We start from the raw sequence: 18,873 nt of genomic DNA on the forward strand, positions 1-18,873 counted from the left end.
TCAATGGACAGTATACTCCCACAGGAGAATAAACTTTTGGCTTCTCATTTGTTTTGGCTTCCTATTTTCTCTTGTTTGGTACATGTTCATACTAGGGTGTTTCTCAAAGTGACATGTTATACCATAACCGAGGTCTAGTGAGAACTGAACAATAGATAAAGTTTTGAGAAAAAATAATTAAGCAATAACTGAGGCATGAAATAATTTTTTTAGGAAATCAATACGATTTTATACCATGTTAACAACCAAGATTATTTGGGCAAAAAAATTAGACCTTCACCTGGTCTTTATGTGAAAAAAAATACGATAGTTTTATGATTTTATTGAAATTATGACCGATATATTGTGTAGCCAAGATTCATGTAGGCGATTACAATCGGTTGAAAACAACTTTGACGAAGATGACGATGATCACCCGCTACTTATATCATCATCCATCACCGACCCAAACCGTACACTACCATAACCCCTCTCTCACTCAACCTGGACTTTCGATGCAACTCATTCATGGCTTTTGGGGAAAAGGGTGGCAAAGTTGGAAAAACCGACAGTAGGTTTGTGAGTTAGAGAGAGAAGACTGGGTAGAGAGAGAGAAAGGAGACAGAAACTTAACTAGAGTGAGAGAAGGGACTAAATAAGGGAGAGAGAGAGAGGGAGATTCGACATTATAGAGGAGGTCCACAAATCACACCAAGCTAAGAGAGAGGCCCCATAAAGTTAGAGAGAGAGAGAATACGATACAAAGAGAGAGGAGAGGGTCCCGACCCACACTCAATGCGAACTTTATGCTCGCATTCATGACCTACCAAAAGGGTGTAGCCGCAATTCCAAGTTGGAAAAACCAGCACGAGAGTTAGAGAGCGAAACACGGGAGAGAGGAGAGTTAGAGGGAGAGAGAAGAGAGAGAGAAAGAGAGAGGAACGACATTCCTGCCCACATGATTGCCACTTTTGACGTCTACCTTCTCTCCCCCACTCCAACACGCAATACATTTAAAAAAAGTAGAGAGAGAAAACCATGGAAAAGGGGAATTAGAGAGATGTTTTGACCGGGCAAGAAGTGAGAGAAAAAAAAGGAAAATAACTTTTGGGGGAGAATAAGGAAATGAAGCTAAGTGCCTTGATGACGCAGGTGCATCCCCCTCACGAAACCCTAATTTTGTTTACACCATACACCAAGTGGGAGCAGATTTCCATGCCTGGAATTTTCTCCGCATTTGTGGTCCCACCCTCTCTCTCTCTTCTTTCTCTCTCTAAATATAATTTTCATTTGTTTTTAGGTTTCCCCTCCGAGCACGTAAGCGGCTGCAATGTCAAAGTTTGTGGCTTAAGCAACTCAACCCCATCCGCCCATCAGAACCTTCCCTTTATAAACACCTATAAATAAATAAAATACATTACAAATCCAGAAAAGAATAACCAATATAATTTGCAAAACACAAATGCATAAAGTAAGTCCTATTCACCAAGAATTAGACCGATTGTAAACCGGATCGGTAGGTGGATCGTCCACAGCATGTCAAGGGCTTAAGAAAAAATAAAATAAAAATTTATATAGTAGAGTTTTAAAGGGGCCTGAAAAAATATAAGAAAACCTTAAAAAAAAGAAAAATATGAAAGAGGGGTTTGGGAGAGGGAAGGGGAGAGTTCTTGGTATGGATCGGCAATTCCCAATCCAAATCATCGGGTTTTAAGAGACATGTTAAAACAAAAAAATATTAATTAATAAGAACTCAAAAGAAATTGAAAATCCCGTTCAGCACAAAAAAGAAAAACTCAAATAAGAGCTAGCATTAGAAAAACTAATAAAATCCTTAAAATAAAAAAAAGAAACCCAAAAAACAGGAAAAACCAAATGGAAAATGCAAAATAAGTCCCATGAACTCCCAACATGTAAATAAAGACCATCATTAGCAGAAAAAAATCATAAAAAATGCCCAAAACAGTTGAGCCATTAACATAACAAAAATAAAAAATATTAAAATAAAAAATAAAAATCACTCCACGAACGAATCCAATATATGAAAGAGGGAGACAAGAACAATAGGTACCCACTAAAAAGATCAAAATACCCACTAAAAGCCCATTATAAACCCAAGAGTGGATAAAGCCTCGCCACTCACAAAGGAAAAGAAAAAGAAAGCACCTAAAAAGAGATGAAAAAAAGCAAAGAACCAATTAAAAAGCCCCCACATAAAAAAAGTGGGAAAAAAAATAAAAAAAGAATAAAGAGAAGAATCTAATCCAATTAAACTTAGCCAAGAAATTAAAAGAACCCAATTAAAATAATCAACAATGAGGACGGGTCAATGCCGGAGGCTCCTTCACGTTTCTGCAATTATTATGCACCTCCAAGAGGCAGCTGAAACTGCCCCTCTTCACACTTCAAATGCTTTATTAATAATGGAAAATAGATAATAATTAATTGATTGAAAAATTGGTCAATTTCTTGTTCCCCCTCTCTCTAACCTTTCTGCTTCGGTTTTCTCATAAATTCACTCAATCCCATGTAGTCCAAGCCCCAATTTTAGAAGTATTTGATAGGGTTTAAACTTAACCCCTTGTAATCCAAACCATAAATTTAGAAGTATATGGGGTGTTTAGGTTAACATTTAGGGGCCTCTTGTCAATTAGTATCAGTGAGTTTTGGATTTTTCAATCAGAAAATGTTTGTTAAAAAAGTGTCAACGATGGGTTTGAGTCTCGGTTAAGGCAAACCCTTGTGTCTGGTTGTGGGCATGAAGACAAGGGTTGGGCAGGTATAAATGGAGATGGGCTTGGTGTCCTATGTCCCATAAGCAGGGACCAGGGGTGTGTGGGTTCTCTGGTTCTAAAGTTGGAACTGTTTCCATAATGATAACTGCCCATTTCTAGGCTCCTCCTCTCTCTCTCTCTCTCTCTCTCTCTCTCTAACAACCCATCTATGAGAAGAGCTCTCGAAAGCACCATCCACCTGTGTCCCTTTATTAAGGGCCCCCCTGCAACTCTCTCCCTTCCTCTCTCTCTGAACATTTCTTGGAGCTTTCTAAGTCCCCCTCTAGGCCCATTCCTTCAGGGCTTCTGATACTCTTCTTCATCCATCTTTCCCTCTCTCTAACCACCCAATCCTACTACAGCTTCCTATCCCTCTGCCCCTTACTTCAGGGCTCTCTCTCTCTCGAGCATGGAGAAGGAGAGAAGTTTCAAGGAGGCAATGGTTAAACTACCCCCAGGATTCAGGTTTCACCCCACTGACGAAGAGCTCGTAATCCAGTACCTGAAACGCAAGGTCTTCTCATGTCCCTTGCCCTCCTCCATCATTGCGGACATAGACATCTACAAGCATGATCCTTGGGAATTACCAGGTTAGCGAAACTAAACCTTCATGAACTCCAAGGTTTAGTTCAAGCTTCTTGTGTGTTCCATGGAAATTCCTTCCTCATTCTAGTGTTCCTTGTCTCACTAATGATTTTTCTCTCTTTTCTCTTCCAGGGGAAGAAGGGCAAGAGAAGTACTTCTTCAACATCAAAGAAGCAAAATACCCAAATGGGAACCGGCCCAACAGGGCAGCTGCTACTGGTTATTGGAAAGCAACTGGAATAGACAAGCCTGTATTGTCAAGCAGGAGCAACCAAGTTGTGGGTATGAAGAAATCTCTCGTTTTTTACAGAGGGAAGGCCCCCAAGGGTGTTAAGACTGATTGGATCATGCACGAGTATCGTTTAGCTGAGGCAGGGGCAAAGCCCTGCAATATTTCAGCAAGGAAAAGCTCAATACAAGTATGTGAGCTTTCATTTGTGATAGAAAAATTCACCGTGAATTGTCTTTTTTACGGCAATTCAGCCTGACCAGTGTTCAAAATGCATGAAAATTTTCTTTTCTTTTTCGTTGGGAGAATATAAGGAGATGTTTGGTACATGTGAAAACAACATTTTTGTAAAAGTATTTTTACACGGAAGAACTCCTCCATGTGACTAGATGCGGGAGTTTTTTCATACCTATTCGTTCAACATTTTTTCATACCAATTGGAAGCCAATTGTAAAAACCCCTATACCCAATGACATGGGGGAGCTCTTTTATGTAAAAATACTTTCACGAAAATATTTCCACGTCTATTAAACATGCCCCAAGGGAATACACTGAACTTTGTAAATATTGGGTGGTGAAAATAATCCCAGTTTATCAAGAGATGGAAAACAATAAACCCAGAACAAGAAATCAGAGAAATAAACAAAACCCAACAAGAAGCTAGTAAAGAGAATGGGTTTCCAAAAAACTATGAGCAAAAAGAAGGAAAAGAAAAAAAAAAAAGGAGGATCCAAAACAGTAAAACTCATCAAAAAAAATGGGGTTCTAGATTGTACAGAATTGCGGCTCAAAACAATTTTAAAAATAAAAGGAGTGAAAGCTTTCCATAAGATAATCCTGAGAGGCCTGTCTTAGATTGTTCTGTGGTTTATGTTTTCTGCAGAATTATATGGCTCCGGTGGAAGATTGGGTGGTATGTCGGATATTCTTGAAGAAGAGAGGGCCTAAGAGGGAAGCAAGAGTAGAGCATGGCATCCACCTCTCCAGCAATTACAGAACTGGCTTCATTGATTTCATGCTTCAACAACAGAATTCCAGAAATGCCAGGGAAGACATAAACAATGAAGAGAGCAGCAGTTGCAGTAGTACCCTAACTTCATCTAGTTCAAAAAGTGCATGAGCCCATGCAAATTAGTGAATGAGCGCTTGGGTTTTTTAGCCAAGTAAAAAAAACCATGGAATAATTAACAGTTGGGAGTATGTTAACCAACTTGATGTCTCTTTCACTCTTTGTTAATGGTTATGAAAGAAACCAAAAGAGAATAGCAGGAAGTTGGCTTTTGGCAATGTGGATCGTAGAAATCTGCCAATATGAAGCTTCCTCATGTAAAAGTATTTTGTAACATCAAAGAAGAAGCCGGCTCTTTTTCTGTTTTTTGGATCAATAAGGGGAAACAGGTTTGAGAGACCGAAGATTGAGATTTCAATTACCTAGTACACGTTGTCCTTGGTCCAGAGCATCAACTAGTATATTTGTATAATTTAATGCTAAAATTTTGAAACTGCAACGGATAGAAAGATGCTACAAAGACATGGATATACAGCAAGAATACAAATAATACCAGTTCACAAATGTGTGCAAACAAAATTATAGAAAAACCTTGGAAAATAAGCTGCAAATGTTCGAGAAAATAAATAAAGACATTTAATCATGTAGAACGGCGAATAAACACTTAAAACTATATTTTGATATATGTTATTTTCTAAGAAACTGGCATGATGGGCAGCGTGATTTTTATTATTGGTGTGGCTATTTTGGTTATTGTAAACCATATGTATCCATATGGCACAAATTCTTTGTAGGCAGATAGGGCTAAGGAAGAAGTATGAGCTGCATAGGATTCTAAGTTCCTTAGAGCACAAGGAGAAATGGAACATATAATATCATGTAATCACATGAAATCTTACACCCACATCAAGCAAAACACTCACTACAGGGAACATTTTCTGGTTGCAAATATAGAACTTGAAAAGATAAATTACGGACATCTATCCAAAGAGAAGTAATTTGTGCATCAAGGGATGCACTTCTACAATAGCGTTCCCCGACCCATGTAACATCCACCTTGGAGATGGATGATAGAAAATGGAAGCCCCACAATAATTTAAAACCGATTGTTAAAACTGTCTAAAAATGTGTAGTTTTATTTTAAATTTTTTCTTTTTTTCCAAGCTCCTACTTATCATGGTTGAGATTTTCATTCCCTAAAATTTCAAATCCAAAATTCCATGTCTGAAATAGAGTTTGGAGAGAGGACTCATTTAGAAACATTTTCCAATATCTAAATATAGAAATATCTGTTGTTGGACAAATAGAAGGCCACACATCCATCATAAGGGCCCTACATTTCTTGGGAATCTATTGCTCTCTTTCTCTCTCTCCCTTTATTACACCTTTAAAGGCCCAAGAATTAGCCTTTGCAACTTGCATTGCTTTCGAGCTATAGCGACCACAAATATTTTATTCTCTCCTAGTCATGGATCAAAACTTATCTTATGAATCCGACAAAATTCCTTCATGGGTACTCTTGTCTCCTTAAAGTCAAAATTTTACATTTCCACAATATTTCTAGCTTACCAGGTCCAAGAGTACCATCCTTTTACGGCTACACATACGATTCTAGTATTTCAGAAAGACAAGAAACTCGATACGAAATTTTCAAAGTCCTGTCTTGTAAAAGGAATACTTAATTTGGACTTCTGAGAGATGGAATTCATCTGAAATTGTCTTAGGGGCCTCTTCAGGCCATACCATGGTAAGCATTCTGTGCTCACTTAAAACCCACTCTGAAATTGGTGCAATTTCCATAAGAAATGCCACTATGTATCATAGAACTCCAATCATCATTAACACATTATACGACAGGGACCACTAACATATGCTTCCTATGACTGCAGTGGAGAGATGAATCCAAGTCAAATATGGAATAATTATAACCCCATTACTTTTGCCACGGGCCCCAAATTTCCACATGTCCAAAGATACATTGCAAGTGCTAGTGAAACCTTGAAATGATAAATGACGCCTCAAAATTTGACACTACAAGCCGCAAAAACTCAATATAAAAATACTATTTCTGCAAATGCGGCAAAATGCACATCTAGAAACAGACAGATGGAAAGTACAACCTGATTTTGGGCACATATTGGAAACCTCTAGTTGTACACCTAGACCAATCCTTAACAGTTCCCAAGAAATAATATTTGAAGATTGTCCATAATTGAGGCACATAAGCTTCTAAGAATGACGGATAATATCATGACACTATGAGCTTCGATATAACTAATAGTGATGTTGCTTTCAGATAATACCTAGACCAATCCTTAGCAGTTCCCAAGCAACAATATTTGAAGATAGTCCGGAATTGAAAAGGCACATAAGCTTCTAAGAATGAAGAATAATATCATGACACTATGATCTTCGATATAACTGATAGTGATGTTGCTTTCAGATGATACTTATTCACTTCTATCTATGCAACTAATTAAAACAGCCAAACACTAAATTCAAAAATAGCTCAGCTAGCCATCTCTAGACAAGGAAATAGCTTTGGCCCTTGCCTAGGGATTTTCCTAGCAAGAATTACTAGGCAGCCACCTCCCTGCTCAGGCCCTTGCTTAGGCAGGTGACTAGCTATGTTCGCAAAAACCGACAAGTGTGACCTAAGTAAGCTAGGTCCCCTATGTGAGTGCCAAGAATTTCATTTCCATTTTATTTCTAATATCTATGTTATTTATATATTCTACGTACTATTCTATATAATATATAATTCTTGTTTTAATGTTTCATACATAATTCTCTTATCAAACTATATTTAATATGTCGATATCATAAGGGATAGACATCATCATCATCATCATAGCCTTTTTCCAATTAATTGGGGTCCGCTACACGAATCCTGGTCTGTCATTCTGCTCCGTTTAAGGTCATACCCTCAGTGAGGCCATAAGTCCCTATATCTTTTCGGACTATTCCAACCACATCCTTTTGGGCATACCCCTTGCCCTTTTCAATCCTTCCACTTGAACTGATTCGCACCTCCTAATAGGTGCCGTACTGGGTCGATGCCGCACATAGCCAGCCCACCTAAGTCTACGCTCTCTCATCTAAGCTATAAATCATAAAACCAATACATTGTTGTAAGCATATAATCAGTTTTATATTAGATGCATATTAAAGTATACATAAATGTGACAGCAAATATACAAACATAATCTGGATATGTAAATATCTCCAAAACTATTAAAATGAGTATATAAATAAATAAAGAAAAAGCTGGTGTAGGCCCACTAGCTCACAGCTATATATGAGCCCAACAGCCCAGATTCAATCTGGAACGATCTAAAGGGCACGACCTTGCTTCGTATTTGAATTTTAGTTTTGTTTCTACAAATCCAAATTACTTGAAAATTTGGTCGTGTGTTCTTTAAAAATAGGAGAATCTAATAAAATATAAATAAATAATTTGCAATAAATAAATTAATCAAAATACCCCCGAATATTTTTAGGGGTATTTTGGTCAATTTATTTATTACGGAATATTTTTTTAATATTTTTACTAAGTACGACTTGATGAGAAGAATAGAAGCCTAAAATTTCATGTGATTTGGATTTGTAGAAAAACATTAAAATTAAAATATGAAATGAAGTCGTGATCTTCAGATCGGCCCAGATTGAATCAAGACTGTTGGGCTCATATGTACTTGTGAACTAGTGGGCCCACGCCAGTTTTTTCCAATAAATAAATAAACATATAAAGTAAGATAAAATGTTAAAACCCAATTAAAAATTCATAAATATTGAGAAAAGAAAAATAGTAAAAGATCCTTAGAAAAACTTATTAAGGGCAAATATGGCAATTGGAAAAGAGCTACAAAACTCTCATTCGATGTTCCAAGAATGAGAACTAAACAAGCCATAGCATGATGCTTGAGTTGGATCCCAAAAGAAAATTGTTTTAGTGATTCAACATGAGCTCATAGTCATTTGAGGGGGGATCTGATCTGACATCTATAAACATGATCTCATCCAACATTTACGACTGCTTCCTACCCTGGCAAAAACCAAGAGGAAAACCCAACAGGTAAGAGTGGGATATCACGTAACGCATGGTAGGCAATTGCCTAGTCATGCTCACTTACCCAAGGATCAAGCAAGGCACAAAGACATCCCCCTGCTTGAATCAATCTGCATGGTGACCTGGGCAATTGCCTTTGATAAAAGAGGCAAGCAGTGCTCGCTGCCTATAAATTTGGTGCAGGACCCTCATAATATTGGCATTTCGGTCATATTAGCTGACTTGGATGAAAAATTTGCAAGTCATACATTCCAAAAGAAGAGCATAACTCAAAGAGACACTCAGAATATTTTTATTCCGACTTCACTTTTTGGTTTCCTATTGCTCCCTATATGGCTTCAAACTAATTCTCCCATCAGAAACCACACCTACAACAACTGACATTTCCAGAGTTCATAGAAAACCATGGCTTCCAGTTCATGAAGCAAAATTGACCAAGTGTGGTTGGGATTACACCACCTTCTCAATTCAAAAACTGAACACTGTAGCATGTACTTCACATAAATACAGGTAGAGAAAGATGATGTCACACAAGGAACTCAACAATCGATATAAAGTAAACAGCTTTGAATTGCCAGTATTTCCATGAGGTCATCATTGCATCTACAAGATAAGATATATGAGGGATGCTAAAAATGGAACAAAGGTAAAATATGACTAGATGAAGAAGCAAAGGTGAAGCAAGACATCCTGATGACACAAGTATTAGTGGTATGAGTGGATGAAGATTAACATTCAAGGAATACCTCACAAAATGTCAAACAAATGAGTTTTATATGCCCGATTTTAGAGTCAAACTGAGAAGGGAAAGGCAAAAAGAACCTAAGGTTGGAATTGGATAGAGTAGTTAATTGTAACAGAGCATTATAACGGTTATTTCATTGTGTATACTAGAATATCAAACTATAGAATAATAATCTTCCTTAGTTGGGGTTATTCCCTTTTATTTGTAGGCCAACCACAATAACCAAAACCTCTAGGGTAGAAAGTTACCAAATCTAGTACGTATGAACTAGCACAAATGTCGAACAGAGTACTTTGCATGCATAGAAACAAAAAACTCATTGTAATACATAACAAGAGAACTTCAGTAAATGGACAGCCACTCGTGAAAATGCTCATAAAAAACACGGACATTGAGAATGGGACAGATTAAGGTGCTACTCAGGTCTCTACAAGACAGACCGTGTGCAGATTCTCGAAAAGAAGCTAGATTCCTTAAAGATCCAAGAAGTTAAAAGGCAATTTAGCAGCAATAAGTTGAAAGGAAAAAGGAACTGATATCAACCTGATAATCAAATTTTAAGGTTATGGGTGTATCATTTGGTAAAGATTCAAGATGCTCCAATGGTTCTCTGGTAATGTTTACATCTTAAAGTTTTGCTCCAACTAGGGGTTTATTATAGATATACAGTGCATAAAGACCTTGGACATTGTCTTCTACACCTAGGCCACCAGATTTTGAAAGTCAAGGTGAAATTTCACAGATCAGGAACTACCCATTTGGTATCCCTTTTGACACAGACACTAACAGTCAACAAGGTATAGAACAAACAAGAGAAACATATAAAAAACAGTCACCACTAAAGGAACATCATCTCATTGTACTAATAATACAGATTCAAAAAACAAAAGAAACAAAAAAAAGAAAAAGAAAATATTGTTAAAGAAAGCGACCAAGTATCTTGACAGAATACGAAATTGCAAAAAGACCCACTTCTGAATATATGAGATGTTTCTTCAACTTGCAATCCAATGACTAGAAAGAGAAGTATTGTGAGACCCAAAATGAAAAATACTGAAACCCCTCATTTGTATACTTTCCCTACACTTTAGCAAAATGCACATTGCACAATATATTGACCATACATGCTTACTCCCTAGGTCTTCTGGGCACCATCACCATCTGTTGTCGATGTTTTTTCAAGAGGAGGTTCAGAACAAGCCTTCAAAACAGCTTCATTCTGCAACAAACAGGTGGAGATCAGAAGCTTAGAATGCAACCGAGAACATCGATAATAGGGAAATTCCAGGTAATAACGCCATTCACAGTGCGTCAATTTATGAAGCAAGAGGGTCATTAAGTGTCTTCCTCACCGGGGACAAGTCGAAAATGACCCGCTGTTCAGATGCTGGACAATATCACAATTTCAAGCAAAAAAAACAAGCTCCTCTCCGCTGTCCATTTTTTAGGATGGAAGGTGGATGGGCCTTTTTCTACCAAATACTACAAACTTTCATGTGCAGTATACTTCTACCCTGAACAACATTAGAATCTAGTGACTAGAAAAACCATATTCTGTTAGATCATAACCATCCATTGAAATGCAGGATGGAAATGGGGAGAGACAAGGACCAGCCAGAGCAGGTCTGACACAAATGATGGTATTACTCTCTTCATCACTGTCCATTTGTTCGACAATTATGACGGTCCATTTTCCGTTCAACAATTATGACTGTCCATTTTCCCTTGGACAATTATGACCAATGTATTATGATTCCTCCATGTTCCATTGCATTTATAGTATGTGTATTCCCTATATCCATGCCACAATTGAGTTTTTTCTTTTGTCACCTAGATGAAACCTGAGTAACTTTAATATAAATACATGTGAAGGAATCCAGTATGGTTGATAATCTTCAGTAGCCATGTATGGAGAGTCTATTTAGAAGAAATATTTTTCTAGGATACAATTATTTTCGAAAATTGAAGCCAAGCAATTAAACCAGCCACCCACAAATTTCATTTAACTCCATTACACCTAAATTTCATGTCAAACAACCTGTGAAATGATCTAGTGGCCGTTCAGACCATTAATAACAATAGGAAAGTCAAGTAGCAAGAAGAAAGTGGTTTGGTGCAGAGGTTAAAAAACCAAAAAAATCAGATACAGCTATTCCCAGCCAAGTTGAAATCATAATTAGCATTAGAAAAATTGGACTCACTGGGTGCCAGGAGCAACTCCACTACGTGAGTACCTACTAGTGGAGATGCCAAGTCTACCCAAATTTGGATGAATTGCAAACAAAGGAGTCGAGGAAGATCAAGAAAAAATAGAAAATAAAAAATATTAAAAACAGAAAACCTATACGCAGAATGAAAATCAAGAGAAGTTGATTTATTGCTATACACTTGATGAAATTAGAGTGTTTTTCGAAATTTTCAGCCAACTAGTGTTTCGATGTTCAAAATCATGCAAATCAGAGCTTTGTGAAAAATAACCCTTTGATTTGATAGAGAACTCAAAAATGGACTAACGGAAGAACTTTTAGTGGCACTGCAAAAATTTCATAAGAATTCAAACTTCGGCCAAACCATAAATCGACAATCAAAATCTTATAAATGCAATGAATTTTCATATTTTGCTCTCAAATTTGACGTTTTTCAATTGTTAGAGGATGCAGAAAGAGGCCTAGGGATGATAATCAACAGAAGAGCTATTTTTTTTTTATAATGAATACAATAAAAACTATCCAACAGGGATACACATTAAATCAAGGAGAGAAAGCACTAAGCAAAATAGAGAGAAGCTCTAAGTGCCTAGTAGATAAAGAGGCAAAAAAACAGAGATGGAAGAGCTTGAGGGTGAAACAAAAGTATGATATATGGGCTTTCAAGTAGATATCAATATAAATATAGGAAGCACGAAGAGGCAAAGAATTTTTACGAGAACCAAAATTCTGTTATGCAAGTGAAAGGTAAAAACCAAAAAAACAAAATTCTAACATATGGTGTTTTTTTATGTTTCATAATACTTGTCTAATTCCTCATAAATCCCTAAGCTTATGCACTTGTATAGAACAATATCACATAAACAATAATTACAACAACTCATGGTGAAGCTCTTTCAAAAATATAGCACTGAGCAAGAAATGCTTTTCTCATTTCTTAGAGACTAATAAATGATTCATGCATTTTCACATATATGAATCCCGCTTGTTTTACAAGTCACATAGTTTGAAGCGTATCAATGCTATTGTCTTCACCGATTTGGTCATTTGGATATAGTCATATAGAGCACCAATCACGACATTGACTTTCTATCTTATGAACATATAGATTCCTAGAGATTTAAAAGATTGGAACTTTCTTATACATGAATTCCTCATTTTCAAAGTCATGTAAAGCATATCAAATTTGGTTTGATACTATATCAAATTTGGTATGATACTACAAACAAATTCCCTTATTGGAACTAATTGTGTTCATTTAATGAAGACTTCACATCAATGAAATGAACACCGGACCAGTGCTAGTCGCACCAGGAGTCATGCACTTGTGGGCCTATTGACCCAGATATCTGACCAGTAGGCTCAACCGTTCCAGATTGAACCAGCAGTCCCAATGCCGCTACAGTAATTCCAGGTGGTGCCATTTTCATTTTTATTTTTCCATCAGTTTTAGCCATTCTGCAGTGGTTTTTTCTGGCTTTCCCAATATAATTAGGAGCATTTTGGTAATTAGCTACATTTTACAGAGAGAGAAAGAAAGAGAGGAGACAGAGAGAGTTTGGCAATTTTTGCTCTCTCTCTTGACTCAGAAGTCCTACATTGGGGCCTATTTCCTAGCGATTTGTAGAGGGGAATCCAGCCACTCATTCTGCAGCATTTCAACCTCCAAGTAAAATTGTCCGATTTATTTTGATTTGTTTGTTTTAGATTTTGGAAAAGTTAGAAAAACAATTTCATTTTTTAAGATGTTTTGCAGATAATGTACTTTTTCTAATCTTTACAATAGGTAGTTTTAGAAATGTGTAGTGGCATTCTTGCATCCAATATAATGGATTTTTGGCTTTTGTTGTAGGTATTTACTTATCTGGTGGATTTTTTACATCTTTTTGTACATCGATATTTGTTATTGTGTTCTTTTATTTTTTATTTTATTTTTGGTTGTTTAATACTTCAATGAAACTATGAAAAATGTAGATATATGGAAATTGTTCCATAGGATTTAATGCATCATAGGCTTTCTTTATTTTAATAGGAAAAATCGATTTTTCCATATTTTTTATTGTTTAAAACATCTATGGAAAGTATTAAACTATTGAATCAGGATATCGTGTGTTTTTTTAATATTTTCGGTTTTTATTTAACTTGATATTAATACGAATAATCAATTTTTTGCAATTATTCAAATACTTCACATGACTAATCAATATTTTTTAAGGAAATGTAAGGGGTTTTGTTGTGTAGATTTTTGGGATTTCTAGGTTTGTGTCTTTCTTTGATATAGAGTTGTGAATTTGTGATTCCTGATTTCTTTGTTGATCGCAGCATGTATTTTCAGGGCAACTGTCTGGTCCCTTCAAGGTTCTTCCATATTTGTATTTTTTGATATGCATACGAAGACCTGATAGAAATCCATATCTTACTATCGATCGATTGAAAGATCTATTAATAAATGGATGGATATTGATCTAGGTTTTAGTAAAATGAATGTCAAAGAAAACAAAATAGTAAAGAGCCCTTTTTATTGTTGCCCGAAAGTATTTGACCTAGCAGTGGTTTGGGAATTTAGAAGGGAGATTGGTCATTGGGTGGTATTTGGTGGCTTGGTGGTTGGAATTTGGACATTGGGTGGTGATTGGTGATTAAGTATTTGAGTTTGATTGATTGGTGCCTAAATTGGGATCATGGGATTTGGGAGTTTTAATAAACAAATGCCTTCATCTAGGTCTAATAAAGCTAAATTAGACCTGGTGTAGGGCATGTAAATACATTATTGAATGGAGAGAATTATGAAAACACATGTACATGTTGTAAAACTAACAAAGGGAGGAGGCCTACATCGGGTCAGGTGTTATTGGCTCACAAGGTTGGCAATGTGAGTAAGTTCTCTTGGGAACCTGCCCATGTCATGAAAGATGTGCAAAAAATATTGGAAGTCATCAAACTGAAAAACAGAGAAGGTAACTAATTGCCTAAGAGATTGACAACCCTACCCTACCTCAATGGAGACTCTTAATATAGATGAAGAAGAGGAGCCCCAGCCTACATCCAACGTAATGTAATTTAAGAGATGAGGGGGTAACTAGCTTGCTATTAGCATTACCAGTAGGCTTTGAAGTCAAGGTGGGCTAGAAAATTATTTCCCATCAAGAACAATACCGAATGCCCAGCCAACAATTAAATGTGTTGGCTTGGGAGAAGGCAATGGAAAGCTTACACATGTGTGCAGCCCATTGGATGTATGATTATGCCATCCCATTTAATGCCCACAACTCCTACTTTTAACCTTTGTTACATGTAGTGAATCAGTGCCATCTTTAGGCTCAATGTACAAAGGCCTAGTTTCCATGATGCTAGAAGATGGTCGTTAAAGAAGAATGTGGCAGAGGGCAAATACTACATTGAGACATATAGGGAGATCAGGGTAGTCATGGATACTCAATCATGGTTGATGGGTGGACTGATGGGAGAGATAGACAGTTGATAAAAATTTTGGTGTATTGTTACAAGAGGACAATTTTTTTAAGTCTGCGGATGCCTCTGATATTGTGGAGAGATGGGAGGCATTATTTCAATTGTTTAAAGAGATTTTTGACAAAGTGGGACCATAGAATGTGTGGACCAATTTATTATTGATAATGTGCAACTACTCTCTTTGGGGCAGTTGCTGCAACCTGCAACTGCAAGAGCATTATCATACCATTCTTTGGACTTTATGTGCAGCTCATTTATCTATTTGATGCTTTGGGATTTTGGGAAGATGAAGGATGTTTCATCAGTTGTATATAAAGCAAAAAGTGTTCAATGTTTTTATTTGAGGAAATTTTCAACTTATTGTAATTTTTTTTAGGAAACAAAAGTGTTCAAAGTTTATCTGCAACCACTCATTCGTCCTCGGTTGGATGGAATAACATACAGAAGAGAGTTAATGAGCCACACAACTAGAAGGTTTGGCACAAATATCCTCACATTACATAGTATTTTACAGCCAAGGAATGGTTTGAGAACCGTGGTCACTTCAAGTGACTGGTTGAAATCTGTATGTGCCAAAACGAGTAGTTGGAGGGCCATGGTGGATTTGGTTTTGAGTAGCCAGTTTTGGAGCTTAATTGCCAATGTGATTAGAGTAACAAAGCCCTTGGCGAAGCACAAGAAGTCCAAGTACAAGAAATCATGCAGTATCACTGCAAGTTTCAAGCACAAGAAGTCCAAGTACAAGGAATTTTGAGAGATTATATATAAGAGATGGGATAGGCAGTTGCATTGCCCTATAGATACAGATGTTTATTGGCTCAACCCAAAATTTTTCTACAACAAAGCTACATTGTCTAACCATATGGAGATTGCAAAGGGCTGGCATACCATGATTGAGATCTTGTATCCAGATAGGCATATGTAAATGAGGACCGGGAAGGAGATGAACTTGCATGAGAATGAACAAGAAGATTTTGGGAAAGATGGGGGTAAACATTAGATATGATATCCTCTCAAGTAATTCATTTTATTTTGGTAAATTGTTTCATGCGGGATAGCCTGCTTGCCTGCATAAATCTCCACTGTGGAGATTGCAGCGGATCCCCACAATCCCCGTCATCCAACCATGTCGGACAGTGGAGATCTCACTAGCCCGCATAAAAACAGTGTCCTTTTATTTTTGGTTCTCTTAAAGTTCAATACAAATTAAACATCTCATGTTGTTTCTGAGTTTGAGTTTACGAAAGCGTTAAAGAACAATTAGATGAATGGATGGAGATGGAAACACCATCATTATCATCATCCAAGCCTTATCCCAATTATTTTGGGTTGGCTACATGAATCATGTTCCTCCAGTCTTTTCTATCAAGGGCCATACCCTTAGTAAGACCAAAAGTCAATGTATCTTTTCTCACTATTTCTATCCATGTCCTTTTGGGCCGTCCCCTTGCCCTTTTAGAGCCTTACATTTGAATCAAATCACACCTCCTAACCGGTGTTGTATTAAGGTCTATACTGCACATGGCCTACCCACCACAGTCTACTTTTCCTCATTTTATTGCCAATTGAAGCCACATCTAAGTCCACTCGTATGTATTTATTCCAAATTCTATCATTTCTTGTCTTGCCACTCATCCATCTCAACATCCTCAACTCAGCTACGCTCATCCTGTGGATATGTTATATCTTGACCGCCCAACATTCGTCCCATAAAGCATGGCTGGTCTTACAGCCATCCTATGAACTTCCCCTTCAGTCTCAATGGAATGCAACGATCAAATAAAACTCCGGATGTACATCTCCACTTCACCTACCCAATTCTAATTCTATGTACGACACCATAAGAGGTAAATTTTCAGTTTTAACTTTAAGCACTTGATTTGGAAATTTTGAATAGTTTAGGAATCAAAGCTCTTATGCCAATAGAGAATCTTTTGCATGGGTGGTGGAGATGATGCTATAGAGGGTCTCAATGGAGAGCATTTCAATGACAATGATGATGAAGACGGTGGATATGATGAGGAGAAAGAAGAAGGAGACGACGATGATGGATGCTGCACATGACTTGGATTTATTTGTCTTAGCATTCATGTATATTTAATCATTTATGTAACAATCTAAATGTGGGGTTTGGATTGCTATTATGCTTTATGCCATGGTTTATGACTTTGTCTTCAACTATTTATGACTTTATGGGAGAGAGATTGGAAGTGCAAGTATGGTGTTATGGATATGATTATTATGATGCAATGAGTGAACCATCCGGTTATTGGAAGTGCGCATTATTCTGAAGTTCTTTATTTTATAAAAATTTCACAGGTCTGATGAGTGAACCATCCGGTTCGCCTAGTCCAACCGAGCCAGTGCCTCCACTTGTTTAATGTCAGGTCAAAATTGCCTTACATATCAAGAACCCACTGAGCACCACCTAAACAATATGACAGATCAAGAACCCATATGATATATGCATTGGTCCACATATAACATAATTTCAATCTGACCAATTTTTGCCATATCTTCTCTTCACAATGTCATAGGAAGATACATAAAAGCCACAAAAACCATGAACCCAAAGGCATAAACTCCTCCTTCCAAATTCTCGAGTGGCATTTTCATAAATCTCCTTCTATCTTTTACAACATTTCTAGCCTTAAAATCTTCCTAATATGGATAGTTACACAAACACAGACGAAGGTTATCCTTGACGACCTACAGCTGTTTGATTACATCATGAAACACCAAAAAATATATTTCTAGCTGAGATTTTGCCAGATTTTCAACCATATTTGAATCAATTAAGAAAAGTAATATCTCAAATATGAGTTTTTTCATTTCTAGGTTAAATTCAGAGAGAGGATGAAGAAGAAGACCTGCCAAACTCGAAGGAGACGCTTCTTGGCATTGGCTTTGCGAGTTGTGGTGAGCTTGATCCTCTTCCAAAGAAGACCGCCCGTCTGTTTCTTCACAATTTCCATTACACGAGTTGGCGCAAAGAAACCCATTCTCTCTCTCCCTTTGCAGCAAAGACGATTATTTTGTCTCTCTACCTTGTTTCCCTCTCCTTTTCAAACCAGTCTACTTTTTTTCTCCTCTTCTCGCTCTGGTCTCCAAGGCTTTAAGGGTTTTAGAGAGAGAGAGAGAGTGAAAGCAAGGGTTTTAGAGAAGAGCGCGAGTGAACGGAAGGGTCTTTAAACCCAAGGAAGGAGGACGACATGTGAAAGCATGTGCGTCTACATGGTAAGCTAAAGGATTTTATGCTCCCCCGAGCATGCTGTCTATTTACTCTCACGATTAAGAGGTTAATTTTAGGACCCCAAGTTTTGGAAGTAATGTTTTGAACTTATGGATTCACTTGAGGTATGGCATTCAATAGAGTAGTCAAGCGGGTATAGAATTTAACATAACAGACTCATAGAGCATTTAATATAACAGACTCATAGACTAATTTCAATGGAAGAAAATTTCCTAATTGCAACTTTTATGCACTTGATAAAATAATATTTCAAAGTTGAATAAAGACCATCCGATTTTTAGAAGGTAAAAACTAAGGGTTAGAAAATTAATAATTCAAAATATTTCTTTTGAGAATAATCATCTAGTGATTTATAGGTGGTTTACGATTTCTAAGTGATTCTCAAAAATTTTGAATTGAAAAATATTTTTCATGACAAAGAGAGTAGATGTAAACTATGTTCCATGTGGGATTATAGTTAAGGGCAAGCTTTCTATGCTTCTCTTACAACATAAAATTTATATACTTCCCCTTATCCAACCGTCCCTTCTGAATGGAGTGCTGAGATTGCCC

General features: G+C 36.9%; 2 protein-coding genes across 3 annotated transcripts; one reads left to right on the forward strand and one right to left on the reverse strand.

Annotated features, from left to right (window-relative positions):
* Positions 1-1,097: 1,097 nt before the first annotated feature.
* Positions 1,098-18,377, reverse strand: LOC18434440 (uncharacterized). 2 transcript variants are annotated; one of them, XM_011625131.3, is made up of 3 exons: positions 17,939-18,377; positions 10,515-10,609; positions 1,098-1,376 (listed from the first exon to the last, which is right to left on the reverse strand). In XM_011625131.3, exons 1-2 carry the CDS (start codon positions 18,068-18,070, stop codon positions 10,526-10,528), a joined length of 216 nt encoding a protein of 71 aa, XP_011623433.1. In that variant the 5' UTR covers positions 18,071-18,377; the 3' UTR covers positions 1,098-1,376; positions 10,515-10,525. The 2 variants fall into 2 exon arrangements, with proteins under 2 accessions (XP_011623433.1, XP_006844573.1); XM_006844510.4 differs by lacking the exon at positions 1,098-1,376 and having other exon boundaries at positions 10,213-10,609.
* Positions 2,278-4,952, forward strand: LOC18434441 (NAC domain-containing protein 83). Its single transcript, XM_006844511.4, has 3 exons — positions 2,278-3,343; positions 3,471-3,757; positions 4,451-4,952. The coding sequence occupies exons 1-3, from the start codon at positions 3,163-3,165 to the stop codon at positions 4,685-4,687; spliced, it is 705 nt and encodes a 234-aa protein (XP_006844574.1). The 5' UTR covers positions 2,278-3,162; the 3' UTR covers positions 4,688-4,952.
* Positions 18,378-18,873: the final 496 nt, after the last annotated feature.

The sequence above is a fragment of the Amborella trichopoda genome, chromosome 6 (genome assembly GCF_054954075.1).
Source record: "Amborella trichopoda isolate Santa Cruz 75 chromosome 6, AtrichopodaSantaCruz75HAP2 v2.0, whole genome shotgun sequence".
Classification (NCBI taxonomy): Eukaryota; Viridiplantae; Streptophyta; class Magnoliopsida; order Amborellales; family Amborellaceae; genus Amborella; species Amborella trichopoda.